This window comes from Sinohyriopsis cumingii, unplaced genomic scaffold (assembly GCF_028554795.1).
Source record: "Sinohyriopsis cumingii isolate HCF-2022 unplaced genomic scaffold, ASM2855479v2 utg002371l, whole genome shotgun sequence".
In the NCBI taxonomy this organism is placed as follows: Eukaryota; Metazoa; Mollusca; class Bivalvia; order Unionida; family Unionidae; genus Sinohyriopsis; species Sinohyriopsis cumingii.
The window spans coordinates 315,799-332,501 of record NW_028316196.1 but is presented as its reverse complement, the minus strand read 5'-3'; the positions used below and the strand labels follow the sequence as shown (position 1 = coordinate 332,501).

General features: G+C 37.3%; 1 protein-coding gene across 5 annotated transcripts in view; it reads right to left on the bottom strand.

Moving 5' to 3' along the window:
- The window catches only part of LOC149770780 (uncharacterized), a 75,540-nt gene that overhangs the window by 16,912 nt on the left and 41,925 nt on the right, over positions 1-16,703 (bottom strand). For all 5 annotated transcript variants that reach the window (XM_089949131.1, XM_089949132.1, XM_089949133.1 and 2 more), the window contains exons 5-9: positions 9,166-9,493; positions 7,349-7,651; positions 5,228-5,271; positions 2,948-3,032; positions 564-683 (exon numbers count right to left, since the gene is read on the bottom strand). In XM_089949131.1, the coding sequence (XP_089805257.1) occupies positions 564-683; positions 2,948-3,032; positions 5,228-5,271; positions 7,349-7,651; positions 9,166-9,493 (880 nt within the window). The remainder of the gene's footprint in view (positions 1-563; positions 684-2,947; positions 3,033-5,227; positions 5,272-7,348; positions 7,652-9,165; positions 9,494-16,703) is intronic.

The following is a 16,703-nucleotide window of genomic DNA, read 5'->3' as shown; positions in this document are numbered from 1 at the left end:
ATAATCTTGGGTAAAGAAATCAAACTAATATCTCACCCAGGGCCGACAAGGGGGAAGGGGGCAACCGGGGATATATCGTCGTGGCCCGGGCCCGTAAAGGGGCCTGGGTCGAACAACACTTTTTAATTTTACAAAAGAAAAATGTCGTTTGAACAAGTACTAGGAGAGGCCAGGGTGTTTCTTACCCCAGGGCCAGTGATCGCTCTCTACGGCCCTGATCTCACCCTGCACATTTTTCCTTTCATCCATGACTGGATTGTAAAGGCACAGTCACACACTAGCATTCACGAAAATTCAAACCAAAGTGAAAAAAATCTTATTTGCGAATATCTGCCATACATCCAACAACTACCGCAATAGACATTAGAGTTACGTTGTATGCTTTTCATCTGATAAATATTAAAATGTTCCCGACCAAATAGAAAATAATAATTTTGGAAAGATTTCATAATCATTCTATTGATCTGAATGTGACGCAAAAAAAAATGCATTTTTATTTGCATGTTCAAAGGTTAAGAGTCATAAATGAGAATGTACATTAAAGATAGGTAATGCATACTTACCACAATTCGACTCATCTGAACCGTCTGGGCAGTGTGGAAACCCGTCACACTTCATCTGGATTGGAATACACATCCCACATGCACAGGTAAAACTGGTCTCTGTGCAGTTAAATCTACAGTCTGAAAGCAGTAGATCAAACGAATATCCATGGAACCTTCAGATTAAAAAATACATGCTTATACATAAAAATAAATTTAATTTCATGGGTAACCACATGTATGTATGCATACAGGCATGCAAGTATGTATGTATGTATGTATGTATGCATGTATGCATGCATGCAAAAAATAGTTACACATAACATGACTGAGAACTCACAAAATATATATCTTTATAACTGATACAGAAAAAACGGACAGTTAAAATGATCAATTGCTAATAATAGCTTTCCCATCATCTCATTTTGTAATCTGAATATCTCCCTTCACATCGACATTGACATCTGAATATCTCCCTTCACATCGACATTGACATCCGAATATCTCACTTCACATCGACATTTACATGACATCCATAAGTAAACATCTTATATAAGTTATTATATGTGTTGGTCTATACATTCCTAATTATAGTTTTGACTAGACATTGATCAGTTGAAACAAATTTGTCATAATGTAGTAAGAACTTGATGTGAGATACAATAAGACTTTATACAGGTGATACAATAAGACGTTATACAGGTGATATAATAAGACGTTATACAGGTGATACAATAAGACGTTATACAGTGATACAATAAGACTTTATACAGGTGATACAATAAGACTTTATACAGGTGATACAATAAGACGTTATACAGTTGATACAATAAAATTTTACACAGGTAACGGACAGTTTACAAAAGGGAGTCTCTAGGAAATGTACAGAATTATTTCTTCCGTCAATGTGTGAAGGATTCTTTGATAAAACATGATATGACGATCGTTTGAAAGACAGTATAATCCCTTGCTGTTGCAATAAAACCTTACTGAATGATCACTGTTTTTGGATGACCACATGCAACTTATGACCAGATTCATGATGCATAGACCAATTTTGTTATCTATTATGATGACCTTTAGAGAGACGCCTGTTTTGAAAGCTGAAGGGGTGGTCTCTCAAAACAGGTCTTCCTGTAAAAATAGATATGAACTTGTACAGTTGAAAAAACTGAAATGTTTCTAGATGAGTTTAAAAGAACAAAAATACTCTGTCTCTAGATTATTATATACCTATTGTTATATACCTATTATTATATACCTATTATTATATACCTATTATTATATACCTATTGTTATATACCTATTATTATATACCTATTATTATATGCCTATTATTATATACCTATTCCATACCTTTTACTTGTGTCATTCTGACCCTGGTTAACATTTTATGCAGATAATGCTTGTGTTTGAATATATTTAAGCCGTTTATTCGCTAAGCTAATTTTCTCTATATTTTATAACTCAAATGTATGTATATTATTATGAGAACTAGTGAGACAGCACTTCACATAAATTTTAAACTTTGCATAAATGAAACTTGAACTTGAGCTTAAAACATCAAAATATTGTGAATTATCTATGTCACTGAAATTAGAAGAATGGGAAAAATCAAAATTAATTATACTGAGAGCCCGAAAATGTGTACACTTTAATTACAAGTTTTCAGCTTATAAACCTTTTTGATAGCACTAGGCCTAAGTCCACACAATAGGTTTGTGGACAAGTCTAGGTTTCAGCTCATAAACCTTTGATAGCATTAGGCCTAGGTCTACACAATAGGTTTGTGGACAAGTCTAGGTTTCAGCTCATAAACCCTTGATAACACTAGGCCATAGAGCTACATCAAATGTTTGGTCACAAGTTTTCAGCTATTAAACCATTGATAGTAACACTTGGCTTTGGTCTACACCATTCGTTTGATATCACGTTTTCAGCTCATAAACCTTTGAAAACACAAAGCCTAGGCTTACACCATAGGTTCGTAATGAGATTTTCCTAACAATTGGTGGGTAATTTAATAACATTTGAAACCCAGCATTAACTTCCACAATACATATTGGTATGGGTCGGTAGTAGCAGAGAGCGATGCTTGGGAGAATTCTTAATGGGTCACTAAATGAAAATCATGGTCTTCAGACTGACCATGGAAAATGACCATGGAAAATGACCATGGAAACCATGTCATCACATTAAAATAAATATGTTCAGTGTGCTTTCATTGTGTATTTTGCATTTAGTGTCGAATTGTATTTTTCCAGATTACATTTTCAGTCTGCATGCCATTCAAAGGAATATATATATATATATATATATATATATATATATATATATATATATATATATATATATATATATATATATATATATATATATATATATTTATACAAACCAACACATACTCAAATATTTTGTTGTGAGTTCTGTAATTGTTCTTTCCAGCTCTCTTATCCTTGTTTCTGAATTGTCAAACCGTCGCTCTAGGATCTGAATCAATAATAATAATAATAATAATAATAACAATAACAACAACAATAATAATAACAATGACAATAAGTACGAATACTACTGGTACTAGTACTCTGAATACTTTTACGACTGCTCCTACATAAATAATGACAATCGAACTCTGTCAAGATTGCATCCCTTAATGATCCTTTAATGTCAATGTGGATAAGCATGCTTATAATCAATATTCGCTTGCAATTGTTTAAAGAAAATAATCTGGAAACATCTTTAGAAGATGGTTGTTGACAAAAATAATAATTTTGTGAGCTACATAAAAGTGAGAAAAATCTACACTAAAATGTCATCAGAAAGGAAAATTTGAACTGAACAACACAACGTTCCATCCATACATCCATCCATTCATCCATACATACATACATACATACATAGCTTTCAAGCTAGATACATCAAAACAAAACATAGATCCCAAAGACCTTATATACCAACTTTAAATAAGAGTACGACTAAGAGTCCTAAGTGGACCTGATATCGCTCACCTTGTTTACAAATACAAAAGCTCTTCATTTTTATGCAAGCATGTTTTCTATCAAATTTGGTTAAATTCTATTCAGTAGTTTAATAAAAGAAGTCACCAATTGTAGTAATGGTTGCCATTATAACGACAAATTTGCATGATTTGCATAAATGTAAATGTCATCATTACCAGAATGCTTTCTGTCAAATTTGGTACATTTCTGCTGCGAACAGAAAGTCGTTTAACGTTTTGTCTACTTTTAGTAATATCAACCATAATTCATGGTGGATTAGCATGCTTTTTATCCATCGGAATGCCTTCGTGTACTAACTGACACATTTGGCCAAATTCTGCTGAGCGATGTTTGAGAAAAGTCATTTTTAGTTTGGTCTCTTTTCTTTCTATTTTCAGTAAGTGCGTCCGCATTTAATGGCGGATTGGCGTCAAATATATAAAACTTAAAGCCATCCAAGCCAGGATTCTTTCTATCAAATATGGTCAGATTCTGTTTCGAAATTCTTGTGAAGAGGTCATTTCAATGTTTTTGTTTTCTCTTTTATTAAACCAGATTTTATGGCGAATCGGCGGTATTGGAATAAATTTGAAAGATCTTTACACTAGGATGCACCCCATCAAAATTTAGTCAAACTCGGTTCAGCGAGTTTTGAAAAGATGTCGTTAACCTGTTTTTTTATTCTTAGCAACTGAGGCCATCTCAAAGACCTTCATATCGGGAGGCTTTATGTCACATTTGCTGAATATTCTGTTGGGCGCATTTTAGAAGTCATTAAAAAGTTATTTCTATATTTAGTAACAGGTATCATACTTGTTGACGGATCAGCATAACTTTATAAAAAAATTCAAAAGAGCTTCATGCCAGAATGGTTTCTTTTTAATGTCTTCTAGTTCTGTTGTTTCTCTTTTTAGAAGTTTAAACAGTCATCATGACGACAAACGAAGGATGAGAGCACGAAGGACGAAGTCCATACCTTAAACTCACTGATCTTAGGGTCAAGTGAGTGTGATTTAGGATTTTTAACGTAACATTAAAAAAATTTCAGTCATATCGCTACGATGTCTGCAGTGTGGCAGTGTACAGTGATGTCTAGCACTGGGACATCATGCCGCAGACATGTAGCATGATGTCTCACCCAGTCAAATTATCCTGATACCGGGCCGACCAATCCTAACACTAACCTCTTAATGATGAGCGCCAAAAGAGGCAGCTGCTGGTACCATTTTTATACATTTTTGGTATGACTCGGCCGGGGGCTGAACCCACGACCTCCCTCATCCGAGGCAGATGCTCTAACCACTAGGCCACCGGAGCGGTCCAAGTGAGTGTGAGTGTGATTTGGATTTTAACGTACCTTTAACAGTTTTTCAGATATCGCTACGATGTCTACAATGTGGCAGTTTATAGTGATGTCTTGCACTGGGGCATCATGCCGCAGACATGTTGCATGATGTCTCACCCAGTCACCAGACCGACCAGTCCTAATAAGAATCTTTTAACGCTGAGCTCATAACAAGGCAGCTGTATGTACCATTTTTATAAGTCGTTGGTATGACTCGGCACGGGCTCGAACCCGCGACCTCCAGCATCAGAAGCGGACGCTCTAACTACTACACGACCGGAGCGGCCAGGGCCAAGTGAACGAAAAGTAATATCTGAATGGAATAACCATGACAACTGTACCGTGAAATTCTCTCGAAGTTCTTTAAAACTTCTTGTTTCGTCTCCTGTAAAAAAAAAAGATTTTGTTCATTAATTAGTATCATTGATCGAACTTGTTTTTAACGGTTTCGTGGATTTGAACGAAAAACTTGTTCTGACAGTTCTAACAAATCTTGTTGGCATACTGACTTTCAATGTGACATAACAGTATTAAATTGTTATTTCATGTTTTTTCCCAAATAATTTGTTGAAACTTTTATAAAATGATATTTATATATTGTGTTATTTTCACCTTGTACTAAGCATAACTGGAAATAAAAGAACCAAAAAAACATCACCAGCTTGTTCCAGATTTGAATGTGCCGAAGAAAAACTCGACAGTGTTGTTCCTATGTATCTTGAATCAATCACTTCAAAGGATAAAAAAGGAAAATAACATTACTTCTACTAAAACAAAGTCTTTGTACAGTACAAGCAAGAGCGTTTATGCATGCAGGGGCGGATTAAGGCTCACTGGTGCCCTAAGCACTGACAAATCATGGTGCCCCCCTCCTTTCCACGTACACCTGGGAAGATAACCCTAGGGTGCACCATGATCAAGAAACAGAACATTATGATCAATTTGCACTAGTTTTATCAATTTTTTTAAAAAAAATCTTCATTCGTTTTTTTTTCTTTCTTTTCACCCATTTCTCAACTTTGTGGTGCCCCCTTTGGCCCTGGTGCCCTAAGCACGTACTTAGTCTGCTTAATGGTTAATACGCCCCTGTATGCATGCCATTCATCACCTGATGATGACGAGTTGGTTTTGAGTTGAATACAAACGAGCCAGCTACTTCACATTGTTAATTCGCAATATCGGTAATTCAGAAGGTTGTTCAATATGATTCGGTCTTGATCAGCAACTCTACGTTTAAAGACTTGTGCAATCTGTTTAAACGTAATCTACTTATAATAATGAAGTCTTACATGCACCAAAAATCTTCATTGTCTGATGACCTTGGGGATTTCCAGTCGACTTATTTTTAGTAACCATCAGAGAGAACATTACATTTTATATCGTAAAATAGCTTATTTACCACAATAACATTTTAAAAAATTTCAGAATGTTAAAGCTGTAATTTCATTGGTGAATCGACGGGTTGACGGAACATGACCTTTTAGCGTTGTCCGTCATATCTCCGTGATGTCGGGGAGCCCAATTTTAATATGATTCATTAATCTCAGTTATAGTTATATATATATATATATATATATATATATATATATATATATATATATATATATATATATATATATATATATATACATATATATATATATATATATATATATATATATATATATATATATATATATATATATATATATATATATAGTTAGTCATGGTTTTACAATAGTCACTATTTATCATGCATAGTACAATGTTGTCTCAATAAAACCGTGTGAATGAAATAGAGACTTTATATTTATGCATTAAAGTAAGTAAGTATTGAGACAACATAGTGTTCTGTCCAGTGAAAAGACGTGTATCTTTTCATGCTTAAAATGTCAAATAATGGGATTTGAACCGCTCATAACTTTTCGATTAGCCCTAAACTAAACGTAACTGTGAAGATTTGGCGCCACATTTTGTTGTAACGAGAAGTCACATGTTATACAAATACATAAAAAGTCAGGTATTATATGTAAATATATGGCAACCCCACCCATGTAAATTATATCAAAAATTTTTTTACTTTAGATTTTGTCAAAGTTAGTCAAGAAATGCCTTTGAAATCTTCCTCTCACTGTTTTATCCACATAACTTCGAACTATGCATGAGACAGATTGGTGAATATAAAATACTTGCATAGGTTGAAGGAACTGCATTATGCTTATAGTCATCATTGATAATACCCAGACTCATCTTCGCTAACCAAGGTTCCAGTGAGTTATCCTTACCTACACCTTGCACACAACGTTTCAAACAAGCGGACTAACCAAAAATTTCTTCAACCCGGAAGCAAGACACGTATTTACTGTAGATATGGGACGGAACTAATACAATTAAAAATTCGACAAAGAATATGTAGACTGTTAAAAGTAGTTCAAAAACATTTAAACCGAGATGTTGATAGATACAACACATTCCAAACTTGCCTGGTATGCCAGGAAGACCTGGAATTCCTGGCGTACCAGCTGATCCCATAGGTCCAACATCTCCTTTGAGACCATTCAATCCCGCTGGACCGCTTTCTCCTTTTTGTCCCGGTAAGCCAGGTACGCCAGGTAACCCCGGCAATCCCGCTGGGCCAGATACGCCAGGATTTCCTTTCTGCCCCGGGAGTCCGTCCCGACCGGGCAACCCTGGATCCCCGACGTCGCCCTTGATTCCTGGAACTCCCCTTGGGCCTGGTGGACCCTGAGGACCAGCTGGACAGTTACAGTCCCCTGTCACTGAAACTGTAAAAAAGAACAAAATGTACTAAATATATGAACGATTCAGACAGACGAAAGCGTCTACTGAATGTGTGCGTGTGTGTGTGTGTGTTTTGTATTTTTAACGTAGCAATAACCATTTTTCAGTCATATCGCTACGATGACTCCACTGAGGTAGTTTATAGTGATGTCTAGCACTGGGGCATCATGCCGCAGAAACGTAGCATGATATCCCATTGTCTACAGAATGGAAACATCGAACAAAAATGGCTAAGAACTGACGAATACTTTTGCCATTGTTTCGCTTGTAGTTGGTTATTCGTCAATGTAAATGTAAAAATTAGGCGGCCGAATGTCAGGAATTAGAAAATTTAAAAAGACTAAACGATTGGAGACAATAATGTGTGTGTCTGTGTATGCGTCCGTGAGTGCGTGTTTGTGCGTGTGTACTCGACTTAAATCCTTTTTGAAAACGTAGCCAGCTGCATGTTTTCAACTATTGCTGCACAAAATTTCGTTTTATCTTATGAGTAACCGGTACCTTATCTTTAGATGATGAAGGTTCCACTGGTTCGATAACAATAATATTATCGACGGTCGGTTGTAAAAGCGCGATCCAGATGATAATTTGGTTTGTTTCGGATCAATTTTAATTTGTTTGCCTTGGACGCCATTTTCAGTCGAACGCTGACAGTATCTTGGAACAATGTAAGGCATTCATTTGAATGAATGGAACTTGTTGCTTCGTTTCGTGTCAAGGATGCACATTAAATAATTACTTTTCGTGAGAATGACTTTCAAATTACGCTTTTTTCCCGTCTCTTTCTTGTGTGTGGTGATTATACGGTTCTAACGTCATGCTGCTACAAATGAAGTGACAGTTACAGCTCACACAAGGTCAGATCCAAGCTCCACACTCACTTGTAACCCTGTGTATTATGATAGCATAAGCGTAAGAAACTGATGTACGCATGTTTTCCCTGTTTGGAAGAGTTGTAATCCAGCAAATAAAGTAATTAGAACAGAGCTCATTTTTGTGTTAATCAGCAAAACATAACATTAGGGTGAGTCATATTTGCGTATCGTCGACGACTTTTGTGCGTCAAATCCGAGATTTTTGTGTATTTGACGCAGAGAGAGAGAGAGAGAGAGAGAGAGAGAGTTTACTAAAGTTTTCAAAAGTCAGATGTTTCTTGCAACCATGGAAGAAGACTGGGCACAGCTTTGCATGTGTTCAGTATTTTCTTAGGCTATAGTATAAGCTTGAAGTTTATGCAAGGCCGATAGAGTTTAAAGCCATCAAAAGAAGGAACAAAAAGTTTTTACACACGGGTGAAAAATTTCATACGTCAGTGACTATGGTAAAATAGAAAAAATATACACTACCACTGGGATTTTAATTATTTTATTTGTTATGGAGGTTGTTGTTAGACACATGTACATACATGTTTCAAACATACTGTTTAAAGCAAAAATAAGGTGACCATTATCAAAGACATTTGTTAAAGAAGTCCTCAAAAGGGATTTTACGTATTTACCATTTGCTCCTGGAGGTCCCGGGGGACCCTGCGGACCCATGTCTCCCATCTCTCCTTTTTCTCCCCTCGGCCCTCTGTCACCTTTTTCACCGAGATTCCCTCTCTGACCCGGTAGCCCCTCTGGTCCTGGAAGCCCTGGTAAGCCATCTAACCCTTTTTGACCCGGGAATCCATCCCTGCCAGGCGGTCCTTGTGGCCCCGAAGGACCGGGAAGTCCGGGCTGACCATCACGACCCTTTGGACCCGCAGGGCAGTTGCACTCTCTGCTTCCACCGGAACCCCCTTTGCTCGATGTTATGTTGATAATCTTGGTTTCCAATGTGACCACCTTGCGTAAAAATTATATCTTCCTTGCATACATAATTTTCGATTAGAGTTTATGCATAATATTTATCTTAGCAATGTCAAAATTATGTTCGTAATATAGTAGAATGCCTTCTATTATTGGCTCATAGATCGTACTGCATGCCATATCTTGACTTTGATGAGCATAAAGGGATCATGTGGTATACACTATCCTGCGATACATGCGTATCAGTGCAGTATCATGATTTGGACTGAACCATATCCGATATTTACCAGTCCATATGAGTATCAATGAAATATCACGATATGGACTGAACCTTATCAGATATTTACCCGTCCATATTCGGAGACTTTTCAAGTTAAAAAATCAAATGGTATTGTTTTATTAAGAAAAAGATCGTTTGGTGCATTAAAAACAAATGGTTGCTATGTTGCGAGCGATATCAAGGGATATCGACCGTTCCAGGTCTTAGATCAATCCAGTGTTTTCCAAACCATATACATGGTGAGCTTTCTATACTAGTATATACCTTAATTAAATTTGCAATGATCGTTTATAATTTCATACACACACACACACACACACACATATGTATATATATATATATATATATATATATATATATATATATATATATATATATATATATATATATATATATATATAATCACTGATCGCTGATCGCTGCTCGTTAAACTTTATATTAAAATAAATCTTAATTGATATAAATGATACAAACTATCTCAGTGTTTCTCGTGAATTCAAGTCACGTGTCTTTTTCTGTATTGCGCACAGAGCTGATCCAGAAATATGGTGGGAGAGGGGGCTAAACAAGTAATCAAGGGATCTGTGGGATGGACCCTCTGGTGGGCACCCATTAAGCTCTTGCATTTTAAGCGTTTACATACACATTTTTTTTAAACTGTAGAGAAAATTTGCTCAAGGAAATGATCCTACTGTTTCGCGTTCATTATCTTTTTTTTTGGGGGGGGCACCCACACCCTCTAGATCCACCGATATACACGTGTGTAGACTATTCTCGACTAAAATAGATGGAATACAGATAGATGTTTTATCTGATTATAAAACAAGGAAGAATACATCAGCCAACAATTTACAGTATCTATCACTAGCTTAATTCGAATGTTTAAGATTATTTTAACAAACCTCTATTTGAAACGTTCATTACAATCTTTGCTTTCTTGAACCTGGAGTATTAGGTCCTACTCTGAACCACTTTGGTTAGACAATTAGACAGTTTTCACAATATGGTGTAAATGAGTTTATCTTACATGTATAACGACTTCACTATCTTTTATCCAATTCGTGTCACTCTTTGATACAATAATACCAACATGTACTCGTAATTGCGTGGCAATATATTCAAAAGAAAATAAAAAAATATACCATGTAATGGAAAGAAGTTAATGTGGTTATATTAGCTCTAACGATGCATCGTATACAAAATTGGCGTCACAGCCCTTGCAAAATTAATTTGTTCCCTCTTCATATTAAAAAAATCCAGTAAAAATGTGGGTCAAAGAATCAAATGATCACAAGAATAAAACCTGACCAACATAAGCTGTTAGTTTTACCATTCATTAGCAACATATATTAGTCTTAGACTAGTCCTCATAATAAATCGATATGAAATGGCGTTCGTGCATTTTGCTTTGTTGGATGCGACCAAGATAAATTATTTCGTACCACATGCGCAAGATGTGAAACCGATTTGTTGTGCCGTTTGGATATTCCACTGAATGCCTTAGCCGATATGTCATTCTGCTTATTTTTTTGGCGCTTTTGATGAGAAATTGGGTTCGGAATAAATCACCAACACTCCTGAAGTCCAGTCTGAGCTCGAGATCTTGATTTTGCCTATCACGAATGACGTCACTTATTAAAGCAGGCTTTTGATTGGCTGATACTGAAAACTCAAACTTATGCTACGAGTTTTATGATCGCAAGGCAAAGCCAGGAAAGAATAAAATTTCTGAATTTGTGTTAAAGCTTGAGATCGAAAGCTCACTTCGGATTGTCTGATAATGAAAGGTCATTCTCGGACTCAGACTCCGAGTTTTATGATCTCCAAGCCAGATGCTATGGATCGCATGGTTAACCGAAACATGAATACATGTACATTTATTTTCGTCAAAGCAAGGTCGCCAACACATCCGATCGACAATGAATGCTGAAAATATATTCTGACCACTGTTCCAAAACGCACCTTTGGTTGGCTTTGTAGTTGCACTGCGCCTTTCATGCCCATGTTGTCAAGCATGGATGAGACTATGTCAGTATGGATAGTAGACATAGTTAATTGCGATCAGAAACCTAAACCTTTAGTGTGTCTGTGTTGTCAGGTATGGATGAGTTGATTTCAGAATGGATTGTAGACGCAGGCTGCTTGCTATAAACAGCCTAAACCTTCAGTGTTTAAATGTTGTCAAACATGAACGAGTTGATGTCAGAGTGGATAATAAACACACATTGATTGCTATAAACAACCTAAACCTTCATTGTTTATGTTGTCAAACATGAACAAGTTGATGTCAGAGTGGATAATAGACACACATTGATTGTTATAATCAGCCTAAACCTTCAGCGTTTATATGTTGTCAGACACGAACGAGTTAATGTCATAGTGGATAATAGACACAAATTGAGTGCAATAAACAGCCCTAACCTTCAGTGTTTATATGTTGTCAAACATGAACGAGTTGATGTCAGAGTGGATAGCAGACACACGTTGATTGATATAAAGTCTAAACCTTCAACATTTATATGTTTTGAAAGATGAACCAGATGATGTCAGAATGGATAGTAGACACACGTTGATTGCTATAAATAGCATAAGCCTTCAGTGTTTCTCTGCTGTCAAACATCAGAAATAGATAGTAGACACACGTTGATTGCTATAACAGCCTAAACCTTTAGTGTTTCTCTGTTCTCAAGCCTTGACGAGACGATATCCGTATTGTTATGTATATTTTATTTAATTATTTGTTTGTTAGTTTCAATTTTTTAATTCCATTACATGTTATTGTAATTTAACTTTATTTGCTGGATTTGACATTTTCCAGAAATTCGGTTCTGTTCTGTTTGACCTGACTTTGATAAACAACTAATAATAGAAACACTGTATCTAATTCCTGACCTTGATTCAGAACCAGTAACAGTTTTGGTAAACAACTTTTTCTATTTTGTTATTCTTTCTCAGAGTAAGATTCATTAAGAAGAACTAAGGCCATACCTGGATTACGTGACAAATGCATGTATCAATTATTACAAACTTCTAAATTTTCTAGAAGATTGACCCACATCCGGGAATCTGTTTTGGTGTCTTAATTAGCGTATAACTGTTGTTTTTGATAGAAGTTTGTCGGTCGGGCCCCAAAAGTATGTTGTGACCAGTTTGAATTGAAATTTTATTTTATTGAATTTCGAGTGCTTCTTTTCCGTGGAAATACGTAAGTGCTGCAACAAAATTCTTGGATCAAAACATTTTTTGGAAGTTATACTGAATTCAAAACTGGAATAATATTTTCTGTGACTCAACAAGGAACTGTTGACACAACAGTACTTCGCAGGTTACAACAGACGTCATCGTCTTCCATTTTTAAATTCGTCGGGACTCGAACTCAGTTTCATTCAGGACTTTTTATTACTAGGACTTCTATTTTTTAATTCTTGGATTATTTTTGGATTCGATTCGTAAAACCGTAAATTGTTGTTTCTCATTTTCACTTGATATTCTAGGGATATAAATTATTTGTTCAATTTGGAAACGCTTGTTGTCTTCACTCTTTTCTGTTACTTTTTGTAAGAGCCTAGACTCGTAACAGTATGGACTGTATACACACGTTGATTGCTATAAACAGCCTAAAGCTTCAGTGTGTCACATGCAACTTATCTGAAAAATTAAATTTCTCACACGTGGTTTGTAGTTTGTCCCATCAATTTTCTTTCAGTATTATCATCAATACTTTGAATCATACAAACATGCATTATATGGGAGCTCAGCCCAAAAATCTGCAAGAGGCATCTCAATTATTAAGAGGTATTGGTCATGCGAATAGGCTTCATAGGATGGGCAGGTGTGGTGTAGCCAAATGTAATACATAGTCAGTATTAAGTGGAAAATGCTACATTATTTACTTTAAGAAAACTTAATGAATGTACAATTATAACAAGTATTGAGGACAAGGTATTCATAAGGGCTAAACTAGACAATTTGTTGTATGTATTAACCGCGCAATATATAAATACATAAAGATAGAATCCAGTGAAAGTATTGTAATTATCATATTGCATAAAGTGAACTAAAAAAAATAAAACGGGCATTACATTTTGCATACACGAAGTTATTTAACGTGGATATTTGTAACCCGAGTACTATCAAAACTTGCATATAGTAAGTACAGTCGCGGTCTGTTCACTTAGTGGAGAAGAAAATTCCGAGATATTTGTGAAAAACGTACAGTCAGCTAAGTTATTCCTTTGGGTACATGTCACTTCTTTGTCCTCTGTCGATTTACCTCAAATAGTTCTGTACATACTATACATGTACGTGTGTCTAACAACGAATTTGATATCATCCGGTAAATCGTACCCGTTTTATGATAATAAAAACTACGTTAATATATCCTCCTAAATATGCATTGTATCTCTTCGTAAACGATACATACGTTGAGTTTGCTGTCAAGAATTAGAACGAGCTTCTGTTGCTGTGAGACCGCTCTGCTTGTAATATGACTCAATCAAGGGACCGGGTTGACTAGAAGAAAACTATATGGGCGTCAGTCAAGGGACCGGGTTGACTGGGAGAAAACTATATGACCGTCAGTCAAGGGACCGGGTTGACTGGAAGAAAACTATATGAGCGTCACTCAAGGGATCGGATTGACTGGAATATAATTATATGACCGTCAGTGAAGGGACCGGGTTTACTCGAAGATAACAATATGACCGTCAGTGAAGGGACCGGGTTCACTGGAAGAAAACTATGTGACCGTCAGTGAAGGAACCAGGTTGACTGGAAGAAAACTATATGACCGTCAGTGAAGGGATCGGGTTGACTGGAAGAAAACTATATGACCGTCAGTCAAGGAACCGAGTTGACGGGAAGAAAACTATATGACCGTCAGTGAAGGGATCGGGTTGACAGGAAGAAAACTAAATGATCGTAAGAAAAGGGATCAGGTTGACTGGAAGATAACAATATGACCGTCAGTCAAGGGACCGGGTTGACTGGAACATAACAATATGACCGTCAGTCAAGCGACCGGGATGACTGGAATATAACTATATGACCGTCAGTGAAGGGACCGGGTTGACCGGAAATAACAATATGGCCGTCAGTGAAGGGACCGGGTTGACTGGAATATAACTCTATGACCGTCAGTCAAGGGACCGGATTGACTGGAAGAAAATTATATGACCGTCAGTGAAGGGACCGGGTTGACTGGAAGATAACAATATGACCGTCAGTCAAAGGACCGGGTTGACTGGAAGAAAACTATATGACCGTCAGTCAAGGGACCGGTGTGACTGGAAGAAACCTATATGACTGTCAGTCAAGGGACCGGGTTGACTGAAAAAAAAACTATATGACCGTCAGTCAAGGAACTGGGTTGACGGGAAGAAAACTATATGATCGTCAGTCAAGGGATCGGGTTGACTGGAAGAAAACTATATGACCGTCAGTCAAGGAACCGGGTTGACGGGAAGAAAACTATATGACCGTCAGTCAAGGGACCGGGTTGACTGGAAGATAACAATATGACCGTCAGTCAAGGGACCGGGTTGACTGGATGATAACAATATGACCGTCAGTCAAGGGACCGGGTTGACTGGAATACAGCTCTATGACCGTCAGTCAAAGGACCGGGTTGACTGGAAGAAAACTATATGACCGTCAGTCAAGGGATCGGGTTGACTGGAAGAAAACTAAATGACCGTAAGAAAAGGGATCTGGTTGACTGGAATATAACTATATGACCGTCAGTGAAGGGACCGGGTTGACTGGAAGATAACAATATGACCGTCAGTCAATTGACCGTGTTGACTGGAAGATAACAATATGACCGTCAGTCAAGGGACCGGGTTGACTGGAATACAGCTCTATGACCGTCAGTCAAAGGACCGGGTTGACTGGAAGAAAACTATATGACCGTCAGTCAAGGGATCGGGTTGACTGGAAGAAAACTAAATGACCGTAAGAAAAGGGATCTGGTTGACTGGAATATAACTATATGACCGTCAGTAAAGGGACCGGGTTGATTGGAAGATAACAATATGACCGTCAGTCAATTGACTGGGTTGACTGGAAGATAACAATATGACCGTCAGTCAAGGGACCAGGTTGACTGGAAGAAAACTATATGACCGTCAGTCAAGGGACCGGGTTGACTGGAAGAAAACTATATGACCGTCAGTCAAGGAACCGGGTTGACGGGAAGAAAACTATATGACCGTTAGTGAAGGAACCAGGTTGACTGGAAGAAAACTATATGACCGTCAGTCAAGGACCGAGTTGACTGGAAGAAAACTATATGACCGTCAGTGAAGGGACCGGGTTCACTGGAAGAAAATGATATGACCGTCAGTCAAGGGACCGGGTTGACTGGAAGAAAAATATATGACCGTCAGTGAAGGGGCGGGGTTGACTGGAAGAAACATATATGTCCGTCAGTCACGGGACCGGGTTGACTGGAAGAAACCTATATGACTGTCAGTCAAGGAACCGGGTTGACTGGAAGAAAACTATATGACCGTCAGTGAAGGAAACAGGATGACTGGAAGAAAACAATATTACCGTCAGTCAAGGGACCGGACTGACTAGAAGAAAACTATATGACTGTCAGTCAAGGAACCGGTTTGAGTGGAAGAAACCTATATGACCGTCAGTGAAGGAACCAGGTTGACTAGAAGAAAACTATATGACCGTCAGTGAAGGGATCGGGTTGACTGGAAGAAAACTATATGACCGACAGTCAAGGGACCGGGTTGACTGGAAGATAACAATATGACCGTCAGTCAAGGGATCGGGTTGACTGGAAATAACAATATGACCGTCAGTCAAGAAACCGGGTTGACTGGAAGAAAATTATATGACCGTCAGTGAAGGGACCGGGTTGACTGGAAGATAACAATATGACCGTCAGTCAAGGGACCGGGTTGACTGGAATATAACTATATGATCGTCAATCAAGTGAACAGGTTGGCTGGA